This window comes from Chenopodium album, chromosome 12 (genome assembly GCF_948465745.1).
Source record: "Chenopodium album chromosome 12, dcCheAlbu1.1, whole genome shotgun sequence".
In the NCBI taxonomy this organism is placed as follows: Eukaryota; Viridiplantae; Streptophyta; class Magnoliopsida; order Caryophyllales; family Amaranthaceae; genus Chenopodium; species Chenopodium album.
In genome coordinates this window covers 50,068,449-50,081,400 of record NC_137845.1, presented here as the reverse complement: position 1 = coordinate 50,081,400, position 12,952 = coordinate 50,068,449, and the positions used below count along the sequence as shown (strand labels likewise).

General features: G+C 32.5%; 1 protein-coding gene across 1 annotated transcript; it reads right to left on the bottom strand.

The window, feature by feature from the left end:
• Positions 1-521: 521 nt before the first annotated feature.
• LOC145570582 (IQ domain-containing protein IQM3-like) lies at positions 522-6,192 on the bottom strand. The gene is made up of 9 exons (XM_081629702.1): positions 5,862-6,192; positions 5,660-5,768; positions 5,389-5,454; positions 5,212-5,300; positions 4,561-4,648; positions 4,311-4,460; positions 4,101-4,193; positions 1,556-1,657; positions 522-1,339 (listed from the first exon to the last, which is right to left on the bottom strand). The coding sequence occupies exons 1-9, from the start codon at positions 6,092-6,094 to the stop codon at positions 884-886; spliced, it is 1,386 nt and encodes a 461-aa protein (XP_081485828.1). The 5' UTR covers positions 6,095-6,192; the 3' UTR covers positions 522-883.
• Positions 6,193-12,952: the final 6,760 nt, after the last annotated feature.

Below are 12,952 nucleotides of genomic sequence, written 5' to 3'. Positions count from 1 at the left end.
GAGAGAGTGAGTGAGTGAGGTAAAAGTGTGAAAATAATCTAATTGAAGCCAGACTACTACTCCATACTGTACAATTCGCCTAAATACACTCAAGAAATACGAAAAGTTATGAAAACGGCCTGACAAATATTAAAGTTGAACGTAGAAAGCAAGGTTACTGCTATCTTTTTTGTTGTTGATTGGAAACTCAAAGATATCAAGTATAGATGGAATACCGAATACTAACTTGGCAATAGAGATGTACTATATCTTTGAGTAAGGATTGTGTGATTATACTGCGACTAAGAAAAATCAACCATTGACCAACGTCCAACAATCCTCATTGGTGATCAAGAATACCACATCAATTGTGTACGCTTGATCGCCAAGACACCAAAGACGAGAAACCAAAGCAGCAGCAACAGCAACACAATATACATGCTCATATCTCGTGGTACAAAATAGATCATATTCTACTACAGAAATCAGTAACAAAATCCAATTATATGATAGATGGATTACATTACACTAAAACATATATATACACCAGAAAGCACAGTAATATTAGTATTTCAAAATTTAACAATCCCATACAAACTCTAATTTCATGAAAGCAAGTATAAGTACAACTTAAAGGGATTAACAAGATCATTTCTCTTGCCGAAAACATGTAAAGCAATTGTTAGATAAAATAAATCCACAACATGAACATGATGTTCAGAACCCCCTGGACTACAGACTGCTAAGTAGGACGAATTTTCCAAGCTTTTACCTTATTCTGTCAAAATAAGTTTTCCTTCTGAAAGACTTCTTCCTTTTCCTGTTGTTTTGGGTGGTTGTGCATGGATTAAGTACAAAACTTCTAACGATTCCAACGATCAGAGAAGTATTTCTAGAATGATGATCACGGCATAGGAGGAGCAAAGCCAGCTCCACGCCTGTGTGGTGAAGGAGGAGGCAGCCCTCTGGGAGAAAGTTCAGTAAATTCCAGTGCTTGGAATCTGAGTTCTAAGGGATAATCAGCAATACATCCAATCCTAGGGCCAGCCCCAGTTGACCAGGTCCTTGATAGTTGATGTCCCAGTTCATATGTATTTATCTTTTTGGAATTGATCCTTTCGAGTATTGCCTCTTTGGGAACCTCTGTTCTTGGACTTTGAAGACCGCCAGACAAAGTTCTCCTGTATTCATTTCGGGATTCAGCCTGCTCCGGCATAGAAGGTTCTTGTTTCACACTTTCTTCATTGGCTATAGAAGAAATATCACTGTCAGGTACTTCAAAAGCTGATGTTTCAATTTTGGTCACACTACTGGATTGATTGTTCCCATAACTAGAGTAGTCCTCATCTGGTCGCTCAATCTGAAAGTAGAATATGCAAAATTTAGGAATTGCTAATGTCAACATTTCAAAGAGTAACCTTTCCATTCCATCCATTTTTTCATCAGAGCCAGAGGTTATTTCCAAGTTTGGCCAATATCATTAATCACACATCGCTTTGTTTAAGCCAGGATGTAAGATGTTAACTAGTCCTCTACACATCCAAGAAAAGTGGGAGGAAAAGAACCACCAACTTACCTCAACTTCACTGAGGTCTATACCATTATCCTTTAAAACTGAAAGAAAGGCGTCAAGGCGGTCATCAGATGGACGGTAATGTCCACTGTATGCTGAGATGGACTGCAAAATAAGGTTGAATAAAAATTAGATTTCAGAAAGGATTAGAACAAACTATTACAAAGTGAATGTAGTGTTAAAGAATGACTTGAATGAATTTCGATCCTCAATAACAAACATATTTTAACTAAGGAAGTCAAATCATCAACAGTAATATGCTTCTCTGCTTCGCTAAGGCAGGAACCATACTAAATGTTTGCTTCATGCCTGATGATAGCACAGGGAATTTCCTGGGCACAAACACAGAAATGAGCACACCTTGAATCCTATGGTGGTCATTGGTCAGTAGTCATTCATTCAAATCCGAGAGGAACACATGGCTTAAAGGTTTCAAAGATATACAAGTAATTCTCATTTACTTCAGCAGCAAACAAATAGAGTTCAAAAATCACAAATATGGAAAATATGCCTGCAATCTTTGAACTATAAGTTCATTAATTTTTAACAATATGTGCATTCAGGATCAGGATGTGCACGATGGTCCCATGTCCATGATATAACAATTGCATTGCAACACTTTATCGAGAGTGACATAAGACTTTGAAACCAGCAAAGAAGCAAACAAAGACCATACCAGTACCAGTGATTGGAGGGGAGCAAAGATCTATAGTCAATACTGTAAAGAATAGGGTGCAGTGCAGGGGAAGTGTTCTAGTGCTTCATCTTCAATATTCAGATAATAAGATCCTTTCTACATCTTTCAACTAAGAGTATAAGAGATCCTGCAACATCAACCTAATTTCTGGGTTCATTTCAGGCCTTAGGGTTAACAACCCTATGAAAAGCCTAGCTGGCATTAACACTGTATGTCTGTTATTATGTCTTTTGTCAGGTGTTAGATTCAGAGTAAGCAAGTATATAAGGGGTAGAGTGGCTTTGGTAACATGAAGTCCACTAATATCATAGTGAGGTAATGATGGTAGTGCTTTCCCTTTAGAAACCGATATCCCGCAGCATAAGGCCCCGAAACTTTGAATAAACTTCTGCAAAACCATTAAAATTCCTATGTTGGCTCCATTACTATACTCATGATTTCACTTGTAAGCTAATTCAATGTGTGTGATGTGTCTCTCTTTTCCTACAGAAAGATAGGTTCTTCAATGAGGACAATACATGGAAAAGAGGGGGCCATTTTCCTACAAGGTCTTCCCATTTGTTCCATGTTCTCCTTGATGATGCTTCTTGTGTGACTGAGGGTGTACCCTTCCCAAAATCTTCAATCCCGCAAGATAAACAATTGCAGAATTTAAGGTGTTTTGCTATGCCAGGTGTTTTAAACTTTGTAAAATACCTTTTGATGTGAAGACAAAAGTTTGGATCTTTATTCTTATAGAGAATTCATTCACATAATTATTCATGAGCATGTAATCTATCTCATTAAATTCCCATTTGTGCTTATTTGGCCTTCGCATGGAGGTCCAAAGTGCCTACTATCATAAAGTGTGGATTAGCTTTAAAAAGTAAATAATATTATACACAAAACATCCTTGTCCCTCTCAAAACATATCTACTTTGACAGAGGTGAAACAGCACGTGCTTTGATTTGTTTTTTCATTGTGAGGAAGCTCAAAGAGTGAGGAGATGTTTGGGTATGAGTGGAGAATTTCAGCTATGTCTTTATTTTTATATGCAAACCCTTTGTTCAGTGTAGCTTGTGCTTTAAACTTATAAGATACAAACCACAAAACAAATTATGACGTTTGCCTGTATAAAAATTGTGAGAATCCCCCCCCCCCCTCCCCTCCCTCTCTTTTCACCTGCCAGAACCAAGTTACAAAGCAGATCCAACAGGATAAGCATCAAAATCTCAATAGTTTTGCAAAAATTGTGCCCAAGTTGCACAAATGTTCTTTATATTACTCAAACACTTATGTAATGATTCAGATTACATTGGAGAAATGACTGTCTTTCTTCTATTCTAATTCACATTCTAAAGTTTGGTGGAGAATGTAGCTTATAGTTTGGGCATACAGAACAAATAAATTGATAACTCAGCAAGCTATCTAAATAGTTTTTTTTTTTGGAAGATCAAACAAAGCTTGAAAGGCACAATTAATCTGAAAATCTCCCTCAAGAAGAGGAGTTAAAAACCCAAAAGCCAAGAGAAGAACAAACATGCCACAGGGTTGGACACTCATGCAGCTTTGCTTCTGGCACCCAACACATATTTGCGTTGCAGTGGCAGTCACATGTGCCTCACATTGCAGAGAAACAAGCTTCGAACTATCCTACACGCCCATGCAAACAAACTACAAGCCTATAATTCTACCCATGATGGAAATAAAGTGAGTCAACATTAACACACAATTTATTATTTGAAGATTAACAATAATTAAAAAAAAAAAAGACAGGACAAAAGACCGGAATACCTCAGAAAACTGTTCTAACATGAACTACAGACTGGAATAATAAAGTGATGGAAATCCATCACGAAAGTAAACTGTACCTTGAGAGTACCATGTTCCACAACAAATCGTCCAGCAGCTACAGTAGCTCCTCCAGCTAAGAAGCTAGAGTGATGAAATTTTCCTTTCTTTTTCTGCAATAAGCTTGGAAGGTGTCAGTGGTCGTGAATACCCAAAACAAAAACAAGAATAAAATCAATAAAAAAGACAATCCTTTGCTATTGAGTTCTCTAGCCTCTAGGAGATCTTACCTCACCAGCATACAATTTCTTGCAGGTGCTCATAACAAATATCCATTTAGTAATCTCTGATGTTTTCTTCCTTGTTTCGAGCAACTCCCTAGTGACTTTGTGGATGATCTTCCCCTCAGAAAAAATGTACTCGTAATGTTCTCTCTCTTGCTGCAAATACCAAATAAAGTCAATAACAGACATAAGAGAATTAACACTGGAAAAGATAAAAGTGCTTCCACTAGTCAACTTTATTCACATAAGTGCATACAGGTCCAAGATACTGGATGCATTGCACACGTAAATCCGATCTGGGACATGCTTTGAGATCTAAATCCTTTCCATCTCCGACATCCAGCCTACAAAAACACAATAACCAACATGATTCCTAACCCATTCTTTCATGTATAGAAGGCATAAAACTTAACAACACTGGTTGAGCAATCCTAGCCTCCCGTAGGAACACGGGATACTCATGATCGAGCTATTTTATATTCATGGGGTGTTTCCTCATTGCCAAACAGAATAACTAACACAAGATCACACTAAAAGCAAGCAACAGATAGTTGGTGTCAAACAACTATCCAATGTAGTTCCTAAGGAATCAATAGTTTTCACCTTATTCAACCAATTTCTACAAATAGATGGTTTCCAGATTCCGATGATTGAGTAAGCCATTCAGAGCACAGAGGACCCAACCCTTACACTCGCGTATCAGCCCCTCACCAGACCCTATAAGACGCGATGCCCATAAACACCATATTCCAATTGTATCATAACATGGTATAGAAAAACAATGTACTCTAATAATCATTGTTAATATATATTTTCATCTACAAAGATATCCCAAAAGAACACTATCCCAAATCTAATCCCCAAAAAAGGCGCTATATAACAGAAAAATTCAGAATCAGATGCTTACCAATAGAAAAATGGTTGACCAGAATTTGCTTTACACCATTCATTATAATAAAGATGCAAATTATGTCCATAACGATGCCTTGGATCAATCTACAATACAGTACAAAATCAATAATTTGGTCAAAAATATTCCCAAAAAAAAAAAAAAAACAAGAGAAAATAAAAGTGTTGAAATTACAGCTTCAATCCAATGCTGAAAAGCCAACTTCTGCGCTTTAGAGTCCTGAGACAAACCTTTACCCACCTATTTACATAAAACACCCAAATTCAAACAACATTCCAAAATTTCATCTCAATTACAGTCGTTTTTCTTCGACTGAAAAAGGAAAACGATATACACAGCCCTTAACAACCGCAAAAAGTAATTAACTCACTGACCGACACTTGTCGTAAATTAAACAAAATTACAAATGCGAGAGATACAACAAAAAAAAAGAGTGGATGAAAACCTTGGAAGCAATCAAACTAACTCTATTCCAACGAGACGCCGCCGATTCAGGAAAGTTAAAGAAGGAGATTGTACTATGGTTTAACCTAGCGTAGTCAATCGCTTGCCACCTACCAAAAAACCGCCATTAATATCACACTCGCAAGTCGCAACAAAGATAACTAACAATAACAAAATGCAATATTGCTGAATAATAATTATACCAGAGTTCTTCGGCGACAACGGCGGTATCAGCTAATCTACGACGAGTACGATAACTCCGGTAAACCTTCTGAACCTTCAACGCCGCACCAACGCTCGAACTCACCGGAGATTGTTCATCCAACGAGTCAACCCAGCTTTGACTCGGTGGTAACTCGGTCTCTAGGTTGCATTTTCGACGGTCTGTGAAGGTAAATTGCGTCGCATTTCTTGTACTCAGAGTGTCAACCTCCATTTTTGCTATTTTTTTAATTTTATTTTTGATTTTCTTTTGTGAGTGGAAGTGAGAGAAAGGAGATGATCGGCATATATGGAGGAAGAAGGAGGATAGATAATAATATTAAAAATACTTTCGTTAAATAAGGGTGGGTTGGTTTGCCGGAAATACTGACGTGGAAATTTCGTAATTTTATAAAAATTAAAATTGAATTAATAGCAGTTATTATAAACAGGTTGGCAGTTTCGCAGTGGTTAGTTGTAGACTTGTTAGTCGCGCGTGTTTATTTTATGAATAGAAATAATAATTAAATAATTAATATTATAAATAGAATATCTAGTTTAATAAATGAAATAAAATTTTGATTGGTTGACTCGTCTGTGATATGGTCCAGCAAAGATTTTTAGATTTGACTTGGCTTCTTCTTGTTTTTTTTTCTTTGGATTATGTTATAATAAAGTATAAATATAATATGAATATAATTTGTTAATTTTTTGTAATTTTGTCTTAATGTATTGACTTGGATGACTTGGAATGAATGAATGGGTGGGTGAGATTTGCGTGACTTGGAAAAGTTGGAAGGAAAAGAGTAGGAATTAGGGAATATGTGAATTTAATTGTAAGTTAAAAGATGTCATCAACCTAATACCATTGTAAAGTAATGGAATTATACCTTTGGATAACATTTTGAATTGGTTTCTGTATTTTAACCATATGCTATAATTAATTTAATTATTGGAGTTTAATATTAAAAATTTGAAATTAGAGTTGCCTCAAAAAAAAAAAAAAAAAAAGAAAAAAAAAAAAAATTGAAATTAGAGGATTTGAGATGATAAGTACGAATATTAGTGTCATTGGATTTATAAGAAGAAAAAAAAAATATTAAACTCCATTCGTTCCTATTTGTTGGTTGAGTTTGGAATTTTTTCGTGAGAGAAAAATTAAAAATGGGTAAAGCATAACTAAGAATGTAGGGAGTAGTATTAGATGAGTAAATGGTGGAACTTTGACCTCTCAAGCAAGACATAAGGATTTGAAGTTCACCTTTTCTTACATACATCATGGTTGGTTGTTAACCATTTGATAACAAGTATTTAACACACTCGTAATTTTCAATATACCTAACTTTTTTTCATGTTTCACTTTGTATATGTGTTAGGAGTTATTTGCGTTAAAGTTTATAAAGGCTAGAGCAAGAACAACATAAAGAAAGAAAGTGGTGTTATTCTCTTCAATAATACTTTTTTTTAGGCAAAGACAATGCGTTATATCGAATATGAATCTCTCACAAATGTACACATTTTGAGTTAGCGATAAATAATAATGTCTTTTAAAAGTGGGGGGGGTGGTGGGTAAGAGAATCTCACCCTGAAGTGAATCAAAAATTGATTGGTGAGAATGTGAGGTATCATCTATACCTACTTCCAAAAATATAAACGGATTGTTTGATAACTGGTTATAAATAATGGTAATGAAATGAATTTTAAGTGTAAATTGAAAAGGATGTTAACATTGTAATCCTCGTGATAATGCAATTTCATCCTCATTTTCTGAAACATGTGTTTCCTTTATATTTTTTCATTACCATCTATTAACACTTGATAGGTAGGAATGAAAATTTATAACTTAAAATGGACACTTAAAGGTGAGCTAACATTGCCATGGTAATACGCAGTCATATACAAACTCATTCTCATTGCCATCATCAATTCATCATTATTTATAGTCACTTATCAAACGAGCCGTAAGTGTAAGTACATGCTCCATGCATGCCCACAACTTATATAATGCAATTAAATAATTCAATGGAAGTAAAAAGAAACTGAACACGGGAACACTGCACAAGTATTGAACCCAAATTCAAAGACACTGCGCAGCTAGTTGTTCTTGAAAAATCACTTGTTAAACATGTATAATGTGTTGTACGAGTACTCGTTTTCTGTGGGATGTCGATCGTCCAAAAACGTAGCTGAAGCACTGTTTAGTCTTTAACTCAATTGGGGTCACTTCCTTGAAATTTCATTTTATGGCCACTCATCATTTTCCACTTGTTTTTTCACTTCACTTCATTCACTCTCTTTAGACTACTTTTTGCTTTCTCTTTTTAAATATCTCATTTTCATACACAAAGAGTATACAACTACAACAAATCTAACATTTCCACTTTTGGAATCTAGATAGATCCATATATAATATGATATGGCTGGTCAACTCAACTGCACAACCACAATTTAAATGCATGATTTCTTCATCATGATAATCTAATAAGTATTACATTTCCCATACCATAAACTTATCACTCTTATTTTTAATTTTATTTTTTGTTGGGGATAATGTTTTTCATTTTTGGTTTTACGTAGCATTTATATTTTTTTTTTTTGGGCTCGTTTATTTTTTTTTTTTTTTTTGGGAATAGCAAAAATCTAAGATATATATATATATATATATATATATAAAGGAGAATTTTTAAAGAGCCACGTAGGATTTAATTTTTTCAACGCGCCATGTAGGATAATAAATTTTAGTGGTAGCCAATTAAATACGAGATTATTATTTTCTTGTAGAAGTAAATAATTTAAATGACACGTAAGCAAAATTGGCGAATGAAAGTCCAGTTTAAATTAATTAAATATAAAATATTACCTTTTGATATCAGAGATTTTATCTAAATATATGACAAATTTTAGCACATAAATATATATATATATTAAAAAAATTATTTAAAAAATTCAAACAAACCGTGTGTCGCATGGGCTTCATCTAGTATTTCATTATTTAAAAGTCATACGACATTTACAATATAGATTCGACGTTAACAAATGCATAAGATATTGAATCAAATAAAATTTTCCTTCATAAAAACTACGATCGTCAAATAGATCTTGCACTGTGGAACATCTTCCGCTTATATCGCTGGAAAATACAGCCTTGTTGGAGAGACAATCTAACGATCTTTTGTAGCCGTGAGGATGTTTTTCTTCTGATTCATCTGTCTGCATTCGAAAACTTGATAATTTTTTCACCAACAAAATAATTTCACGACAATCCATTAGAGTTAATATCATGGATTCAAAACTAAGAAATTTCTCCCCCGAAAAGTGGAGATAAACCCTCAAAAAAAAAAAAAAAAAAAAAAAAACTTGTCTTTCGAAGGAGGTCGAAAAACCCTTGTCTTTCGAAGGAGATCGGAAACTCTTTCTTTCGAGGGAGAAACATTTCTCCCGAAAAGAGGAAGCATTATTATAAAACCTAAAAAAACTTTAAAGAAACTAGGATTGGGGCTTTCCACTGGTTAAAATCGATGGAAACCCCTTTAAAATTCAACAATGGAGGCTAGGGTTTTGGGGAGATGAAGGAGGAGAGGTTTTTTTTTTTAGAAGATCACATTTGATTTTATTTTAATAAAATCTAATATATAATATATATAAATAAAGTAGGCATTTTTCGGGAGCATTTGGCGCGCCACATAAGAAAAGGTATTATTTTGTCCAGTGAAAAATTAGATTAATAATTTATTTTAGAATTAAAAAATTTACTCGCCACCTAAGCAAAAGTGACGAATAAGATTTAAGAATTTTAACACATAGGTAAAAACAACGAATAGAGAATAATTAAAATTTAAATTATTTTTAAAAACCAATAATTATCTTCTCTAAAAAAAAGGAAAAAAGTAATAATTATCTTTTTTTACATATATGGATGCAAATTTTAATCGCAAATATCTTTAATCTCTCCCTAGAAAATATTGTAAAAGTTTGATTTTAATAATGTACTCATCGAGACGAATAAAACTAAATCTCATATGACTAATTTTTCATAATATTTTATAGTTAAACGATTATAAATGAGACTAACAATTTAAACAGAACGAGTATATTAAATAAACGGATAGGCAAAAGACTTATTTTGATCAATAAAAAAACGAGATTTGTCATTTCTTTTTTGAATTAAAAATTTAAATTGTCACATAAGCAAAATTAGTGAATAAGGTTTGGGATTTTAAATTCAAGCGTCACATAAACTAAATAAAACAACAAAAGATAACTTTAGTGTTAAAATTAAAAAATTATCTTATGATATTAGGAATTTTATCCATATATTTAATAAATGATCTTCATAAATATACATAATTTTAAATTAAATAAAATGATTACTAGAACCGTGCATCGCACGAGCTTATATCTAGTAAAGAAAATAAGATGGGCTATTTTATCTTTGTTGGTTCACCCATTAACACTCGTTCTTTTGTTAAGGCACTTATCTTCTTTATTATTATTATTATTATTATTATTATTATTATTAAATCGTTAAGGAACTTATCTAATTTTATATAAATATATTGTTTAAATTGTATTGGACAAATGTTTTAAAAAAAATGGGTGTACACTCATTTACAATGTGGCGGAGAGAAAAAGGAAAAAATAATGGGTAACTTTTGATAGTTTAAGGGTAACTTTTGATAGTATAAAAGTAAATGGGTAATATAGGTAACTTTTAACAGTTTAAGGGTAATTTTGTGAAGTTAGAATTAACATGGTAATAAGGATAACTTTTGTGAAAATATGGGTAACTTTTGATATACAACTAGATCAGAGCCCGTGCGATGCACGGATTTAACCAAAAAATTTAATTTTGCGTAAATTAAAGTTGTATATTATTGAAATAGTTTTAAAATTAATACGTGACTCACTACAACAATAATACTAATGTTTGATACTCTAGTCCTTAATTCAATGGTACGTACGAAAGAAAAACAAACAAAATAGGGATGTGATATGGTAAAATGGAATTAAATAAAGGAAATGGTGTTTAGCTGATAGTCAAAGTACTGTTGCAATTTTTTGGAGAAAAGAAAATAGTTACATTAGTTTATTTTTCTCAACACAATATAAAATGCATCTCATTAAATAAAAAAGAATGATTAACAAAAAAAAACCAAATAGGAAATCGATCATATTATACAAATTTTTTTTAAAAGATTTTGGCAAGAAAAGATACGAATTATAATATTTTGAATAAAATTTTAGTTAAGTGTGTATATATAGAAGACATAAGAAAACCAATAACAAATCATATTATATAAATATTCTCTAAAGCGTTTTTGGCAAGAGAAGATAGAGGATGGTTTTGGAGGAAAAATGGCAGCACTAAGAAACGACACGTGTCATTCTTGGTTTTGTTTTAGTATTATGTAATAATTGATAACCGAATGTACATTAAATTTACTGTACACTTGATGCATGCAAAAACTTTTACTTATCTTTATTAAATGGTCATATATACGGACTCCTTTTATATACACATAGGATAAAGGTAGGTGCACTTAAAGGTAGTTTTTTTTGCTCATTTGATACTTTTTTTTATTTATATTAAGATTTAAAACGAGCAAAAAATATTAAATGACCAAAAACTACCATTGGGTGCACCTTGTACCCAAGCGTATATAGAATCTACGTCCCCATGTTTCTAGTAACTCGCCCGCTTTAAGTGCCCCATGTGTCAATATACAAGTTTGACCTTAAATACATGCAATTATTTAGCGAGAATAATAATATACAAAGTATGATAATATACATCGAGTGTTCAAGATCTCTAATATAACAACTTATGCACAATAATGTATGATTTTTATAAAAAATAAATAAATAAATATAATAAAACAAAATAAACAAAATAAAACATGTAATCAGAACAAACTTAGACCCTGTTCACTTTACTTTATTTTAACTAAACTGAAACTATTTTTACTAATTCACTTCACCTTAATTTAACTAAACTGAAATTATTTTTACTAAACTGAAATTATTTTTGTTGAACTTAAATTATTTTTACTGAACCAAAATTAATTTAACTGAACTAAAATTATTTTTATTGATTCTTTATTACAGTATATTTCTTCTTTAAAGTTACTGATTTTTACATAACTAAAATTATTCTAGAAAATGGAGAGGATGGTTTTTATTTTTTATTTTTTTATTTCCCTACACAATTAATATGCTTATTTGTAACGATCGTATTGGGATGAGATGTCACGGTTAAGACCATAGCACAAAAACGCATGACACGTCACAAACATTGTGTAGGCATGGCATGACACATTACTGTGCATGTCAAGTCATTGGTCAGATGTTGATCACCTTTATGTATGAGAAATACAGCAAGTTAAGGCTTGACATATATGGTTTGGCCCAATATGACAAAACACACTAAAATTACTAAAATTTGACTTGGGCACGCAAACATGATACAGTGACACATGGGCTTGGGTCCTGCATAGGCCAGCCTTTTGAAAATTTTGGCATGACATATAGATTATGGTCTAAAGCTATTTACCCCCAAAGCATGTGGGCTCGGCATGAGGTATTGCCCACACCTATCTTTACTAATTGATCATCATGGGAACAAGATAGACATAAAAGATTTATAATTATTCTATCAAGTATGATGAGAATCTTTTCTAAATTAGTGAATTTTAAGATTTTCTTTAGCATTTACCAGTCGGATTATATGTATATTTGTAACTTTATATATGCCATGAGGACACACAAATTAGAAATATGAGAAACAACTAAAATAAATAATTGTATACACTGTTTTCACTTTTGTCTTCTAACAAGGAATAAAATGAAAAGATGAGGTGAAACAAATAAAGTACTAGTAATGTTGTGCTTAATATGCCGGCAATGGAGCCTTAATGCTACATTATTTCACAAGTCACCTCTACAAGTCTTCTATATTATTGATCGACAAGATTCCACTTAGGTGATATGATATGCACTACTTGCTAGTAAAAATTTAGAGATAGAAAACAAAATGGATAAAAAAAAAAACAAAATGGATAAAACAAAAAATATAATAGGATTTTTGTCTTCTCAT

Coding starts and splice junctions, on each gene's coding strand:
- LOC145570582 (XM_081629702.1), bottom strand. CDS start 6,094: ATGGAGGTTGACACTCTGAGTACAAGAAATGCGACGCAATTTACCTTC. Junction 4,461..4,560: donor GCATCCAGTATCTTGGACCT/GTATGCACTTAT, acceptor TGGTATTTGCAG/CAAGAGAGAGAACATTACGA. Junction 4,194..4,310: donor AGAAATTGTATGCTGGTGAG/GTAAGATCTCCT, acceptor AGCTTATTGCAG/AAAAAGAAAGGAAAATTTCA.